The following is a 16768-nucleotide window of genomic DNA, read 5'->3' on the forward strand; positions in this document are numbered from 1 at the left end:
TTATTTTGCCCATAGTCTCTAATTATTTTGGCATTGTGAGCTGGAAAGCTTCCTTCAGTGAGACTTTTGTACTTTTTCTCAAAAATAAGTAGGCGCAAAAGGCAAGCACTTGGGAGGCAGAGGCAAGCCTGGTTTACAAAGTGAGTTCCAGGGCAGCCAGGGCTGTTACACAGAGAAACCCTGTCTAGGAAAAATAAAATGAAATGAAATGAAATAGAATCTGGCACTTGCTTTCAAGCCTGACAAACCTTTCATTCCTGGGCCTTTGACCCCCACATGCATGCCTTGGAGCATGTGTTCTTCATGTACACAAATAACTACATATAGTAATCTTTTCAAAAAACTCATTAGGTCTTTGTGTGGATCAACTTTGGATTTTCAGTTTTTCCTTTAGTTGTGTTTATCCTATCACATCTAGATTATTGTGGCTATTAAACTTCATTTTCACAATTGTTAAGACAGTTTTAGAATATTTTAGAATGAGTGTTTCTGCCTATATAAACCTTATCAACATTTTATTACAAATTGGGTTAAACTTAAAGAGAAATTGAGAGGTGTTCTCCTTGGTTTATTTCTTCTAAGTGGTAAAATATCTACAGAGTTTGTGATATTCCCTTTTTAATCTTTTTAACATCTCGAGGATCTGTAGTGACATCGTGCTTCATTCCTGACTGACATTTGTAAATTGTGTTGTCTTTGTTTTACAAGGGGATTGTTAGTGTACTGAAGTTTTCATAGAAACAGCCCTTTGTGTGTCCCTGTTTTTCACTATTGCTTTGTGTATTGATTTCTGCTCTTTTAGTTCTTTACATCTGCTTGTTGGTTTTTGTTTTGTTTTTCCCTCTTCTCATCCTTGGCCAGGGTTAGGAACTTAGATTATCAATTAAAGACTTTTCTTGTTTTCTGATGTATGCTTTTTTCTACTATAAGTTTCTTTTTTGGGACATATTTAGATTTCCCACGAATTTTGTTAAATTCATTTCCTTTCTCTCCCTCCCCCATACTTTGTGTTTTGTTTTTAATACCTTTGGTTTATTTAAGAGTATCCAGGTGTTGTTGGTTTTTAATTTGATTCTGTTATGAACTCAATCCTTCTGCATATTCTGTTAGGTTTTTGTTTTTTTTACGAGACAGGATTTCTCTGTGTAGCCCTTGCTGTCCTGGAACTTGCTCTGTAAACCAGGCTGGCCTCTAACTCTCAGAGATCTGCCTGCCTCTGTCTCCTCTGGAATTACAGGCATGCACCATCATCACCCGGCTGGCTAGTCTATTAGTTTAGACATGTGGACCATGGCCATTTGAAGAATATTGCCTGTGGTTGGTTAGGTGGAGTGCTCTGTAACACCAGTTAGATCTTATTTGATGGTTGTTCTCCTAGATCTATAACAATTTCCTCATTTTTTTTTTTTTTAAATTCCCTTGAGAAAAGAGTATTGAAATCTTCAGTTGCCTAAATAGATTTCTCCTTTGAGTCGTTCATTAATTTTTGGTTCAATAGCTTGTAGCTCATTTTGTTTGTTTGTTTTTGGGGTGGGTTTTTTGTTTGTTTTTTGAGACTTGGTCTCACTGGAGCGCAGGTTGACTTTCAATTCACTGTGTAACCCAGGCCAGCCTCATGTAGTCCTCCTGCCTCATTCTCAGTGTTGGGAATATACGCTTTTTATATGGTATAAGAAATGTATATAGTTATATGTATAAAAACTGCTACTTGTGCACTTAGGATTGCTGTCTTCTCAGTATATTGACTCTTTTGTCATAATGTAGTATCTTTATGTGCTCCTAGTAATGTTTTACTCTGAAGTCTACTTTATCTGATAACTAATATTCCCTATTTTTATTGACTTGATGTTTATGTAATATGTTTTTTTTCCTATTTTTATACTTTCCACCTGTCTGTGTCATAGTATTATAAGTAAGCTCCTTATAAATAATTGTGCCAGGCAGTGGTGTGCATGCCTTTAATCCTAGCACTCAGGAGGCAGAGGCAAGTGGATCTCTTTAAGTTCGAGGCCAGCCTGGTCTACAAAGCAGTTTCAGGACAGCTAGGGCTATACAGAGAAACTCTGTCTCAAAAAAACAAACAGACAAACAAGAAAGAAAGAAACTAACAAAATGATGTGCTTAGGTCCTAGTTTTTCTGTAGAGTTTAAGTTTTTTAAAAATATACTCTGCCGGGCTGAAGAGATGGCTCAGCCGTTAAAGGCTAGGCTCACAACCAAAAACATAAAACTATACTCTGCCAATCCTTTTTTATTTAATGTTATTTATACTTAATGTAATTATTGATGTATTAAGAGTATAAGTGTGCCATTTTATTCTTTCCTGTTTTTTCTGTTATTGGAGTTGTTAGGATCAAAGCCAGTACCCTGGCAACCCTAAAAAGTTAGGCTCAGCTACTCATCCTCAAAGAGCCAATTAAAGAAAGTAATGGTGGGAAACAGAAAAATGTTTATTCCATGTGGTCACAGTAGGAAGAGGAATAAAGAGGTTCAGTGACCCTTCCGAAACCATCTTCAGGATCCTGACATGAAGTTTAGGTTTGAGTAAGAAGGCAAGAGGTATATATAACTCAACCTGGTCAAGGTATGGTGTCCACTTACTATCATCTCAGTTTGTCAGGTTGTCAGAACTGGGTGAACTCTTTTTTCCAGGAAACAGGTTACCCCTCTGTTTACCTTTTCCCAGGAAGATTACTGGGAAATTCCATTTTATTTAGTATAAGCCATAGGGAGGCTTACAGTTGTCACTATAGAATATCTTTATTCTTGCTAGAACAGTTTTTAAAAATAGCTTTTCTTTCTTCTTCATCTATGGATTTTTAGACAAACGTATTGTAGGAACATATGTTAGCTATGATACAGATATGGAGACCAGAAAACAACATATATTGTTAGTTCTCTCCTTCCACCTTTGTGAGTCCCAGGAGTTAAACCCAGGATGTCAGCCTGTGTGGCAAGCACCTTCACCCACTGAGCCATCTTCCTAGTCCCTGGATTTTTATACTCTTGTTTACAATCACATCTTTATCATGTATCTATTTATATAGTATGTTTAGTTGCTCAAGGTACTACATTATGTAGACATAATTTATCAGCTTATTTATGTCATTGTTCAACAGTTCAATTAAAATAGAAAACTTGCCTCCTTTGGCATCTGTGTCTTATTCTTTGAATTCAGCTTCTTGAGTCTGGGAGTTTAAGTCTTCTGTTGTATTTAGGAAGTTTTCAGCCATTTTCTAAGTACCTTTTCAGGAATTTGGGCCCACATGAATGTAAAATCTTTAATTAAAGCATCACATGTACTCAGTGCTTTTTAGTGTTCGATTTCATCATCCAGAGGGTAAGCTTCTGGTCTTCCATCTTCAGATCCACTAAATTTCTCTCTACATTCCTTTGTGCCTTTGAGCCTATCTAGTGAGTTTGTGGGGTTTTTTCCTCTTTAAAAAATAGATTTACTAACTTATTTTTATGTGCATGTGTGGAGGTCAGAGGACAGTTTGCAGGAATCAGTTCTCTTCCACTCTGTGTTCTGGGAGCTGAAGTCAGGTCAGGTTTTGGTGGCAGGCTCTCTTACCTGCTGAACCATCTCACTGGCCCCTCCATCTAGTGTTTTATATGTTTTTAGTTTTTGCTAAGAATTTCAATTTGTAACTCAACTTTTCTCTCATTATATTTGTGACTACTCATTAAAATGGTTTTGTGATGGCTTCATTTGACTCAAGTAACTCTAACATGTGTATCTGTGATAGCTATTAACTATTGTTTCTTATTCTTTCTTTATTTTTTATTTCCTTTTTCAAGGTCTTACTATGCAGCTACACTGGTCTGGAATTTGAGATGCTGCAACCTCAACTTCCCTAGGGTGGGATAGTAGGCTGTACGGGTGTTAGCATTCTTAGCTTCTAGTCTGTCTTAAGGACACATTTAATTTTTCCCAACTTCTCTTTTATCAGTCTAGAACAGATATCCCACAGAGAGTAAATTATGTCAATTAGCTAAAAACTCAACATAAAAACAGTTAATGTTCTCATTTTCACTGGACAAGTTGCCCTTCTATCATCCCAACACTAATCAGTTTTCTCTCAAAGCTACAGTAATGAGTTCCTAATGGATCTAAGTCCTGAGTGCATCTCTGTGCTGTCAGACACCCTCAGGCATTTCACTTTGCCCCTGCCTGCCATTAAGGGAAACCATATGGTCCTGATTATTGTTTCTCATTCATCCTAAAATATTCTTGATTCTTTTGAGATAGAATCTCAACACATGACCAGACTTACATCGAACTCACAGAGATCCTCCTATTTGGTCTTGGTGTAGAATTAAAAGCATATGCCACCACATCTGGCAAATAGTCCTGTTTTGTTTCTTTTATTTCCTGTTGTGCTAGGGATTTTTATGCCTGCTTTTAAAAAGTTCTATTTCTATTTTTATATAGTGGGGTGATAATGATGGTGTTTGTTATTTGTATGGTTCTGGTTTTTGTGTAGCCCAGGCTGACCTCAAATTCGTTGTGTACCTGAGGCTGACCTTAACCCCCTGATTCTCCTACTCACCTTCCAAGTGTTGAAATGCACTGCCATGCCAGTTACCAAGTTCTGTTGAGTGTGTGTGGATGCTGTAGTGATCTAAAGACAACTTGAGGAATTTTAATTCTCTCCTCTACACGGGACCTGGGGATCAGTTCAGTTTATCAGGCTTGATGGCAGGCTACCTTACCCACTGAGCCATCTCACCAGCTCTGTTGTATGTTTTTAAATTTTTTAAATGGTAACAAAGACATTTTGGTATTAATGCTATTGGGCTCTAAAGAAAGTCTGTCATAACAGACCTCATGTGGACACTGCTTCTGCCGGTGGCATTATGTTCTCATTTATCTCTCAGAAAGGAGGCAGTTTTAGACTCACTCAGGTTTTCCCTGAAACCTCAATTTGGGTGCTGAGGCTTGTAACAAGTTAATGAGAGACAGTAGGGTGGGCAGGTGTGGCAGGAATTGGCTCAAGGTCTCTGGTCTGATTGTCGTCCTCCTGATCTTCACATAGAGCAGCATTTGTGGGCTTTGTTGTTTCTTCTTGAGATTTCTCTGCTGCTCATTCTCTCCTCTCTGGGATGTGGGAGTAAAAGAGAACCCAGAGAGACTTCTATGACTTTATCAGCTGGCTTTCTCCTTCTTTCTGCCTTTCAACAGGGTTGCCTTAACCATTTTTCTACATAATCAACCTAGTTTTTGGTTGGAATTAGTAAAGAAACAGAAAACAATGGTTTTTCCACCTGCCCAAAGCTTGTGTCTGTGGATTTTGTTTCTCAGATGACTGAAGATCTAGAAATGGGCCCAGCATTTCTGAGGTTGATCAGTGCAGCCCAAGAACTGTGAATTACAACTGAGTGTTACACCTAAATGACCATCACACAGCTAATGCCTCCTTAACCACGTCTTCATGCAGATAGTGTAGCAGCACAGGTCTCATCTGCAGGTGTATGCTTGCAATCTGAATGTTTATTTCCTAAACGGAATGGTGTACTGTTTTGACACTGTGGTCCTCTGATCTTCCCCTTAACCTGAGATTTCTGGTATTTTGTCTTGTTTAATTTGGTGGTAGTTGCTATTTTGTTTTGAAATGCATTCTTTCTGTAACCAAGACTGATGTTGAATTCCTGATCCTCCTGCCTTCACCTCCAGAATAATGGGATTACAATAACTGCGCCTGGCTTGGGCTGAGTTTTGTAAGCCTGGAAAAGTTTCTCAAGAATAATTTTAATAAACCAAGCACGCAGTGCTGCATACCTATAATCAGAGCATTTAGGAGGCTGGTACTGGAGAATTGCCACTGGATCAAGGCTAATTTGAGCTGTACAACAAGAGCTTGTCTTTAAAAACACAACTATGGAAAATATTTGCTGTTTTCTTCAGTAACACTGTGGAGCTGTTGTTTATTAAGCTGGCCTACAAAAGGCAAGAGCTATGTGCTTCTTATAAGCCTTTAACTGCTGTTCCTTTATGATAAAATAATAGGAAAAATCAAGTAAATAGGCTAAAACTACTTTTACTTTTGCCATTAACTTCCCTAGGTTTTGGAGGGGTTTTGTTTTGTTGTATTTTAGGTTTTGTTGTTGGTTTTGGTTTGGTTTTGTTTTGCTTTTGCTTTAATAAAATTAAAAGGGCTTGGGAAAAAATATAAATTACTTTTTAAGACTTAAGGATGTAATTCCCCAGCCAGATGTTGTGGTGTATGTCTTTAGCCCTAGCAGTCAGGAGACAGGAAGGTGGACCTCTGAGTTTAAGGGCAGCTAGGGCTATGTAGAGACACCCTGTCTCAAAAAAAGAGGGAGAGGTTCTAATTCCCCAGCCTAGCTTCATTGAGAATCATGAGAATTCTGGGCCGGCCACCTGGGTCTTCACTGATGTTAAAAAATGAAAAGCTGTTTTTACAAATCCCCCTGAGAGCCAGGCAGAAAGATTACCTTTGTTCAAGGCTATCCTGGTTTGCGTAGCAAGTTCCAGGCCAGTTTAGAGCCAAATAGGGACTCTCTCAGGGAACAGAACAAAAAAGTCATCCTGGAGATTTGTGCCCATGCTTGTGTTTGCAAGTTCTTTGCATTAGTATGGTTCCCTGATTCACGTGTCTCACAGTGGCCCTTGTTTATACTTAATTCAGGCAGAAAACAATGAGAATATGTTATCGCAGCCAGTCAGATGTCTGAGGCTCTGCCAATTGTCTACTGGTTCACTTTTCATTTCTGGAGCCTGAGAAAATGCTGGCATCAAGTATTCAAGTACTATCACTCCTATACTGCAATCTTTATCCTCCTTGAATTGATAATTATTTCAGAGTGCCAAACCGAAAAACAAACCAGTGATGTCATTTGGTAGTTGCTCCTTTAATGAAATAAGTGTGATGCTGAAGGAAGAGCCTCCTGTTGTTCTTACCAAATTGAAACATGCTTTCAGATGAAGAGGTGTCTTCCCTGTAGGGGTGCTTCAGGGAGACTGGATAGGGAAAGTGAGGATTAGATCTGTAGCTGACTACCACTTCAGAATGCACCTAGAACAGTCATTTGGGTGTTCCTGGCAAAGAGGCTTGCCCCTAATCCAAAGCTAGGGTCTGTTTGCCTTTTCTTTGCCACCCTAGGTGTACCCTGAAGGACACTTCTCCCACAAGCAGCTTGGTTCCTAGTGACTATTTCTCCCTCGCTTTGTAGACCCCAGCTCTGTCACTCACTTTGTAATATATATTCATATTCCTGTTAATGATCTGCTGTTCTCTATCAGTTCCTCATTTCCTAATTTAATTTTCTTAACTTTTTATTTACTTATTGGTTGATTTCTTATGGCTCTTTTCACTTCCAAAAATTGGCTTTTATCTTGGGATCTTCAAATATATTTAACTCTAAATTGTAAATAATTGCCAAACACTGGACTAATATATGCATAATAGCTTTACTATGGTTTACATAGTAATAATCTTAGTGCCTCGTTATTGTTAAAATTTCTGGTTTTGATGGTAAATATTGTTTGTGTTCATATGCACATATATATATCAGGGGTATGTGATACTTTTTTTTTTTTTTTGCTCTTTGGGGCATCCCTTCTTTTCCCTGTAAACTATGACCCCTGCATGGCTGTACTTGTCCTTCATCGTCTGTAGGGTTCTATGGCTTAGATGAGTCTGACCTTGACAAGGTCTTCCACTTGCCCACCACCACTTTCATCGGGGGACAGGAGTCAGCACTTCCTCTTCGGGAGATTATCCGTCGACTGGAGGTAAGAACAGTTTTTAGAAAACAATCTTAATAGACTTGAAACCAAGATATTTGTTTGGGTTTTGTCCTGTGTTTTTAAAAATAGAAAGATAACCTTTTTTTGTCTATTTGTTTTCTAGCTAGAAATCTATTTTTTGGTTAGTCATAAAGAAGGAAAATTTTGGTTTCAAAGAAAACCTGGTGTATGCCTTTAATCCAGCACTCAGGAGGCTGAGGCAGACACTTACTTGAGTTTGAGGCCAGCTTGATCCACAGAGTGAGTTCCAGGATAGCCAGGGCCGTTGCACAGAGATCCCCTACCAAAAAAGAAAAAAAAAAAAAAAAAGGCATGGTCAGCCTGAGGGAATGCTCAAGAATAATCCGTTGTGAATTAACCTTGGGTCCCACCAGTGCACCTAGATTATGTTGTCTGACCCTGCCTTTTTCAGCACCTATTAGTTAATTTCACCACCTATTAACTATTGATTACTTGAAGCCAGGTGTGGTAGCGAACGTCTTTAATCCCAGCAACCAGGATGCAGACACAGATGGACCTCTTTAAGTTTGAGGCCAGCCTCATCTACAGAACTGTTGAACACTTGAAATAGGCAAAATGCCTGAACAACTTTAACTGTGAAACAATAGGTTTAATATATTGGGTCTAATAAAATAGGAAAATTCATCTCCTCTATTTCTGCTAGGAAAATTTAACTTACTAAAATTTTCCAAACATATATTGTTAAGTTCTGTATAATTACACCACAGCATAATACATCTACACATCCCGTGTAAGTGAAGCATCACCACCAGTATGGTAGTGAGAGGTTTATGTACATACCTATATTCTAAGTTGGGATTGCTCTGAGGACAACAGTTATGGCTTTCTGGGGTCTCATGTATTTCTTGTTTTAGTTTTCTTTTTCTTCTTTTTTGGTCTCTGGAGACTATGTTTCTCTGTATAACAGTCCTGGTTGTCCTGGAACTAGCTTTGTAGACCAAGCTGGCCTCACACTCTCAGAGATCCACCTGCCTCTGCCTGCCAAGTGCTGGGATCAAAGGTATGCATCACCACTGCCCAGCTTAGCTTTTCGGAATTTTTTTTTTTTTTTTTTTTTTTTTTTTATTGTTGACTTTTTGTTGTTGTTTTGTGGTGGTCTCGTGTATTTCTGCTGGCTCTTGATGACATGGAAGTTCTATCAACTAAACCAAACATATTGCCCCATATAAGCCAGTCATCCTCCAAGAGGCCATGTCCCAAGGGACTTGGCTTTTCTGTGTATCCCAACCTTTACCTCTTACTAATCTGGTGCTTTCAGGACAACAATCAGATAAAAACCATTTATACAAGAACCTGCTTCACTTTCTAGGAGTCTTGGTGAGGACTCTTCCTATACACACTACCTATCCAAACCATATGATCTGTTCACATATTCTCCAGGCCCTTCAGTACCTTTCTTCCCATCTTTGTGGGAATGGGAGAGTGGCTAGTGTCTCATCTGGTTTATTTCCCATAAAATTCTGAGTCCTAAGTAGCCCTGAGCCTGGTGTGAAGGGGTGGACAGCCTACAGCATACTTAAGGGTCGCCTCCCTTTTCTTTAAGCTAATGCAAGCTGTAGGTCACATGACACTGATCCTCTAGTGGGTCTTGGAAAAAATTACAGATAACACTTCCTGACTCCCTTAAACTAGTTTCATTAGAGCAGGAAGCAAAGGGATCCTGAAACTCACACAACTCCCCAAAACAAATTCAATTCTCCTGAGCACTGGGCCAAGGACAAATGGGGAAGAAACAAAGCCATTCTTAGAGTCTTTTCCCCAGTAGTTTTCTCTCTGCTTTTAGTTGTTCAGTAATGGAAATTCTGCCTGTTGGGCTTAAAAAGCATAAAAAAAGGACCTGGACAACAGGCTCATGCGCGGGGCTCAATGCAGTAGTGACCAAGGGAAGTCTTTCTTCCCTAACACCACTCCCATCAGCAGGCCACCCAGGATAACTACAAGATAAGGAGTCAGTTGTTGGTTGTACTATGAAGACAGCCTCTGTGATGCTTGGTGCAAATAGCTTCTCTGGGGCTGAATTGTATAGACGCATACCTTGTTCTGCTGGTTGCCAGATTCCTCACAGATCTGCAGAAATGAGACGTGACAATGGCTGGCGAAAGCTGTAAAGTTTTTGGATAGCTTAATCTAATTTAGAAGTTCTAAGAGTTATCATTTTATATGATAGATACCAGCACTCAGGAGGCAGAGGCAGGAGGATCTGAGTTTGAAACCAACCTGGTCTACATAGCAAGTGCCAAAACTACTTAGTGAGACACTATGTCAAAAAAAGAAAAGAAAAAAACATAATGTGAATTAGTCAAAACAACTTCAATTTCAAAGGTCTTCCCAGCAATATGATTTTTTTTTTATTTTTTTATTTTATTTTTTTTTTTTGGCTAGAAAAGCTGTAGTATATTTCAGGCAGTCTTACTTTTGTAAGTTCAGTCGAAGCCTTTCCACTGTACAAAGAATAGGCACTTGACCACAAATCCAACAAGCCTGCAACTGCCAATGCCAGCTGGGCTCGTTGTCTAAACCAAATGGAGGCACAGAAGGGAGTCACTGGGGCTCACGCTGGGGCCCTCTGGCTGTTTGAAGACAGCCGCGCTTGTAGGTCTGTAAAGTTGGCAGCATCACACCCCGATGCCTTTGCTATCCCTGTGCTGCTCCCAGTTTACTTTCACATCTGTGTTCTGGGCCTCTAGGACAGTGGTATAGGTGGTAAAGGCTCATCAAGGACTGAGAGTCTGTAAGAATACTGGAGTTGGGCATCGCTGAGGTGAATTTACAAGAGACCCCCCAGTTAGGCTGTTTTTCTCCCCTTAATTTTCCTTCCCCAAAAGCCAGCTGGTCTCCACCTTTGCAGGGCTGACAAACACCTCCTTTCCAGACTCAGTTCAAGCTTGTCAGGTCTATTAAAAACCTGTTCTTTTACCTGGTTATGGTGTCACACACCTTTAATCCAAGCATTTGGAAGGCAGAGACAGATGGATCTCTGACTTCAAAGCCAAGTTGGTCTACCCAGTGAGTTCCAAGACAGCCAGGGCTGTGTAGAGACCTTTGTCTAAAAACAAAAACAAAAACAAAACCTACCCAAGATAAAAAGGTTCTATCCTTTTTCTGGTGCTGTCATGTTCTTCAGTCCTTAAGCTTCCAGGGGAATCGGTTATTAGAAAGTTGAAGTTAGAAGTCTTACGTGTCCAAGTAGCCACTGAGCTGATTAGCTTTTCTTCTCATGGGTGGTGAACATACTATAAGACAGCCTGCCTTTCTTAGAAAGGGATCTGGTCCAAAAGCTGGCATGGCCTTTGCTACTTACTATGAAGATAATAAACTAGTTATTCATTAGCCTGGTTGACCCCTCAGGTTCTTGGTGTACCCATAACCAGATCCTAAGAAAGTATTACATGGCTGTGTTAGAAGTACCTCAGAAGCTAAGTGTGGCATTTATAAGTTGGTAATCCCAGCAGCATTAGGAAGGCCAAGGCAGAGATATTGCAAGACTGATACCCCTACTTGATTTCTGCTTTCTGTCACAGCACTTTAAGTGTATAGGAGAGAAGGCAGTTTGCTCCTCCCTGGCCTAGATAAATAGGGCAGTTGGTATCTTCTTACACCGAGACTTGGTGAAACATGCCCTTACCAGTATGAAGGTAGTAAACAGGTTTATTGCTGGCACACTGGAATGCAGTTCATGTTCACCAATGACTTTTGTGTCCCTGTATATATGTGGACAGATGGCCTACTGTCAGCACATTGGTGTGGAGTTCATGTTCATTAATGATTTGGAGCAGTGCCAGTGGATCCGGCAGAAGTTTGAGACCCCTGGAATCATGCAGTTCACCAATGAGGAGAAACGGACCCTGTTGGCCAGGCTCGTAAGGTCCACCAGGTAAAGAGGTGTGATTTGGGCCATGAGCTCCCAGGGGGTCCTTGGCCCATTTGTGGAGTGTGGGTATCCTGTTCTCCAGGGTGGTGAGCAGGCAGGAGAATAGAATTGGCCTCTACTGTACCCTCTTGTCATTTGAGAATGCCTGACATTGAGTCTGGCCCTATGGACATTGCTCTTCAAGATACATTGTTCTCCATGCAGGTTTGAAGAGTTCTTACAGCGGAAGTGGTCCTCTGAGAAGCGTTTTGGTCTGGAAGGCTGTGAAGTGCTGATCCCTGCCCTCAAGACAATCATTGACAAGTCAAGTGAAAATGGAGTAGACTATGTGATCATGGGCATGCCACACAGGTACCCATGGGCCTTGGAGGCACAGTAGTGGGCCCTGCTAGAGATCTGCTGGTGCTGCCTTCCGAGTACTCCTTGTACTCCTACATCACGATGACTACAGAGTCAGTGTCAAAGCCAAATGTAGTTAAGACTTATATTTCATTCTGTAGTGAGTTTTGTTAAAATTAATCCGGGTGGGCATGGTAGTACATACCTATAATCACAGTACTTGGGAGACTGGGGCAGGAAGATCACAAAATTCAGTTCCAGCTTGGGCTGATATAGTAGTAGGTCCTAGACTAGCCTTTGCTGCACAGTGAGAGCATGCCTCATAGGAAAATCAACCCAGTGCCATTGCTGCTATCTCACTTATAAGAATGACTACTCTCTGAGGTTTGGGAGAGGCAGGGCGCCGGGGCTGGTAGCATTTGTGCTTTCTGCTGTCCATGGGTTATGGCTCAGTATGCTTGATGGCCAGAGACTTGATTTCCACATCAGCTTTGGATCAGCATTATTCTTGTGCTATAAACCAAGGAGATTCTGTGTTCTGGGTAAGGGGCAGGGCAAGGCACCCTTGCTCTGGGGATTACTCACTCTTCCCTGTGTCCCAGAGGACGACTGAACGTGCTTGCGAATGTCATCAGGAAGGAACTGGAGCAGATTTTCTGTCAGTTTGACTCAAAGCTGGAAGCTGCTGACGAGGTGAGGTTCTGTATGGAGATACACACACTATGGTTGTCTGAGTCTCCTTGAAAATCCCTGGAGCCACTGTTTTCTCTAAATGTCTTAACTAAAGCTCCACTCCAGACCATTTACAATTCACCTTCCTTATTGGAATTGGCCTATCTCCTCCACCCAGCAGCTTTGTATTCCTCCTGCTGGGGGCAAGAATATATTCCTTCTGCCCAGGTGACCCTGTACTTGTTTCTGGGAGGGATAATGTTGAGGAAGGCTTCCCTATCCTCCTGCAGTTGGGCTCTAGGAGTAAAAAATCCCATCTCTAGGGCTGCCATTGAGAACGAGTCTCTCCAACCAACATCACTTGCCATTTTTTTCATCAGGGTTCCGGGGACATGAAGTACCACCTGGGCATGTATCACCGCAGGATCAACCGTGTGACGGACAGAAATATCACTCTGTCTCTGGTGGCAAACCCTTCCCACCTGGAGGCTGCTGACCCTGTGGTGATGGGCAAGACCAAAGCTGAGCAGTTTTATTGTGGAGATACTGAAGGGAAAAAGGTGAGCCCCTCAGAGACTGTGAGTAAAGCTCTTCCACGTCATATTTCACACAGTGCTTTACAGATATAATCACACTCCTTCCAAGTTATAATCACCAAAATGGGTAATGTGTTATCTTGTGTCTTCACAATATCAATGGAGGAGGTAGGTTTTAGTTATGAACAGAAAAAGGGGCTGCAAGGAAAAGGTATGGGACTCAGATGTCAGGAGAGAATGTCAGTGTCACTGATCAGACCAAAAATGCATTACAGCTCCCATGGCATTTCCTTTGTGTGACAAAGAATGCTGAATATTTGTTGGGTGGCTCACTCAAATATAAAAACCCTTACCTGACTGCAATCTTACATAATATTATATATAATTCTTAGTTGTACTAATTTTCATATATATATATATAGTAAATCATTGAGTTTTTATTAGAAATTATGTTAAAAACTAAGGGGGAAATCATGTTTTCAATGTACATGGTGCAAGGTACATTGAAGAATATGTAAGAAAGACACTGTCGACCTGCTCCCAAGGATCTTCACTCTGTTTGAAGAAAAGGAGATAAACAAAAGAAATGGGGTAGGGGATGTCAGGAAGTCAGTGAACAGTGAGCACATGGGAACTGCAAAATGAACCGTGATGCACTTCAGAATAAGCATCTGTAGATGTGGGGTCAGGTTAGATGAGAAATGAGACAAGCACACATAGCAGGGCTCAAGATGTCTTGGTGGCTAAGCATAGGCGATAGATACTCTTGGGGCTGGAGAGATGACTCAGGGGTTAAGAGCACTGACTGCTCTTCCAGAGGTTCTGAGTTCAATACCCAGCAACCACATGGTGGCTCATAGTCATCTGTAATAGGGTCTGATACCCACTTCTGTCATGTAAGTATACATGCAGAGCACTTATACATAAAATATAAATAAATAAAATTTTAAAAAAGTACATAATACTCCTACAGAAGATCTAAACTCAATTCCTGGCACTCACAATAAGACTTCTCAACAACTACCTATAACTCTCGATTCAGGGAATCTAATGCCTTCTGGTCTCAGCACATCCTGCCCATGTATGAAATTCAGAACAAGGAGAGGGGGGCGGGCTAGAGAGATGGCTCAGTGGTTAAGAGCACTGACTGCTCTTCAGAGGACCTGGGTTCAATTCCCAGCACCCACATGGCAGCTCACAGCTATCTGTAACTACAGTTCCACAGGACCTGATGCTGTCATAAACACCAATGAAAATGAAATAAAAATAAATATTAAAAAAAAAAAAAAAAAGCCAGGCATTGGTGGGGCACGCCTTTAACCTCAGAACTCAAGAGGCAGGCAGATCTCTGAGTTCCAGGCCAGCCTGGCTTTCAGAGTGAGTTCCATGAGTTCCAGGACAACCAAAGGTAAAGGGAAACCCTGTCTCAACAAACAAACAAACAAACAAAAACCTACTTTAAAAACTTTTAAAAGTTAAAGTATTTAATTGAAGAAACAAATGTGATTCAGGGAGGTAAAAGGAAAGAATATTTTGTGGAGATGAATGAAAAGTGGAGAGAGGCTTGGGACCATAGCAGCAAGCCAGCCTCTCAGAGTGGCCTGAAGAGGGCACGATTTTGGTAGAGTCTGCAAAACTCATTTTTTTCTTTATTTAAACACAAAGTCTCACCGGGCAGTGGTGGCACACACCCCTATTCCCAGCACTTGGGAGGTAGAGACAGGCGGATCTCTGTGAGTTTGAGCCCGGCCTGGTCTACAGAGGGAGCTACAGGGCTATAGAGAGACCCTGTCTGGAAAAGCCAAAAAGAAGAAAGAAAAAAAAAAAAAAAAAAAAAAAAAAAACATGGTCAAAACTCTACTCAGGCAGACCCTATTTAGAATATTAGAAGTGTCCTGAGAGGTAATAAAATAATAAGAAAGGTAGGATCTAGATGAAGGGAATTGGCTAGCTCCTGTTTGGCTGGAAATTGACTCATAGGGTTTGTTTTGCTTTTCGAGTGCTGGGATAAAATGCGTGTGTCACTACCACTCTGCTTGTTTTTTGTTTTTTGTTTTTTTTTTTTTTTATGTGTATTAGCCTGCATATATGTCTGTTAGAAAGTGTTGAATCCTGGAATTACAGACAGTTGTGAGCTGCCATATAGGTGCTAGAAATTGAACCTGAGTCCTCTAGAAGAGTATCCAGTGCTCTTGACCCCTGAGCCATCTCTCCGGTCCCTTCCTTGTGTTTTAGGAGTATTCCGATTCACATGTACTTTGTTGTTGTGCTTTCCTTTACCCCAGTGCAGGTGGCTGCCAGCCAATTTCTGAGTTGCTTCCTCACCTTACTCTAAGCCCTTGCATGACCTCAGCCTAGTGAAAAGAAAGCTTAGTGTCTTATCTTTTTCTTGCTACTTTTCTGACATTCCTTAGAGGTGATGTGATTTCTACTAAATCTAGAGCTCAGTAAGGTGGCAGGTTACATAACCTTAGTGCTCAGGAAAAATTGCATACTTGTGTAAATTGGGCTAAGGTCAGTTCATAACATTGTGCATTGATAAACTTACCTAATTTGACTTGATACTAATGTGACCTTTGAGATTTTGGGTTCCAGAAACATTTCTTGTAAAAGCATAAATCAACGTTGTGGTGGTGTTTTAGTTACATCCCTATGTCTGTTATAAGAGTGATACTGAGACCAAAATCAACTTGAGGCAGTATTATTATTTCAGCTTTTAGTTCATATCATAGTCCATCATCAAAGGAGGTCAGGGCATGAACTGGAGGCAAGAACTGAAGCCAGGACCATGAAAGAGTGCTGTTGACTGACTTGTTCCTCATAGTTTGTTCACCCCGCTTTCTTACAGCACTCATCACCATCAGGCCAAGGATGGCAAGGATTGGGCCCTCCCACATCAGTCATTAATCAAGAAAATGCCATAGGCTTGCCAACAGACCAGTCTGGTGGAGGCATTTTCTCAGTTGAGGTTCCTTGTTTCCAAATGACTCTAATTTGTGTCAGTTGACATAAGAGTAGCCAGTACAAGCAGGTCAACCAGTACAAAGGTTGCCTCTGCCAGAGGGTTTACATCTCCAGACTCAAAGGAAGCCCACATGTGCCTGGGATGATTTCAAAAGCTGATCACCCTTTCCCAGTGTAATACCCAGTTAACATGAGACCCTGTGTTTAGTTTGCAGCACTGTATAAAACTGAGTATGGCAATGCAACTTTGAGGAGGTAGAAGTGAAAGGATGAGGAGACAAGGTCATCCTTGTCTACATAGCAATCTTTAGGCCAGCCTTGGCCCATGAAACCCTGTCTTTTAAACACCGTGGTACCAAAATGAGAAGGAATTCTGCCTCTAAATAGTTTCAGACTCAAACTGCATCCTCAGTTCCTCCCTTGATCTGTAGCCCCCCCCCCCCCCACTCACAGTGCTTAAACATGCCAGCTTACTTCTTAAAATCAGCTAGACGGTCCTGTACCAACCTCTACCTCATTGGCTCTGGGTTAATTTGTTTGTCTGGTTTTTTTGAGACCCCTGACTAACATAAGGGATTGGGAGAGACATAGG

General features: G+C 41.0%; 1 protein-coding gene across 1 annotated transcript in view; it reads left to right on the forward strand.

The window, feature by feature from the left end:
* The window catches only part of Ogdh (oxoglutarate dehydrogenase), a 69480-nt gene that overhangs the window by 36336 nt on the left and 16376 nt on the right, over nucleotides 1-16768 (forward strand). The window contains exons 6-10 of the mRNA XM_051200549.1: nucleotides 7643-7758; nucleotides 11514-11668; nucleotides 11870-12016; nucleotides 12607-12697; nucleotides 13057-13236. Of these exons, the coding sequence (XP_051056506.1) occupies nucleotides 7643-7758; nucleotides 11514-11668; nucleotides 11870-12016; nucleotides 12607-12697; nucleotides 13057-13236 (689 nt within the window). The remainder of the gene's footprint in view (nucleotides 1-7642; nucleotides 7759-11513; nucleotides 11669-11869; nucleotides 12017-12606; nucleotides 12698-13056; nucleotides 13237-16768) is intronic.

The sequence above is a fragment of the Phodopus roborovskii genome, unplaced genomic scaffold (assembly GCF_943737965.1).
Source record: "Phodopus roborovskii unplaced genomic scaffold, PHOROB, whole genome shotgun sequence".
In the NCBI taxonomy this organism is placed as follows: Eukaryota; Metazoa; Chordata; class Mammalia; order Rodentia; family Cricetidae; genus Phodopus; species Phodopus roborovskii.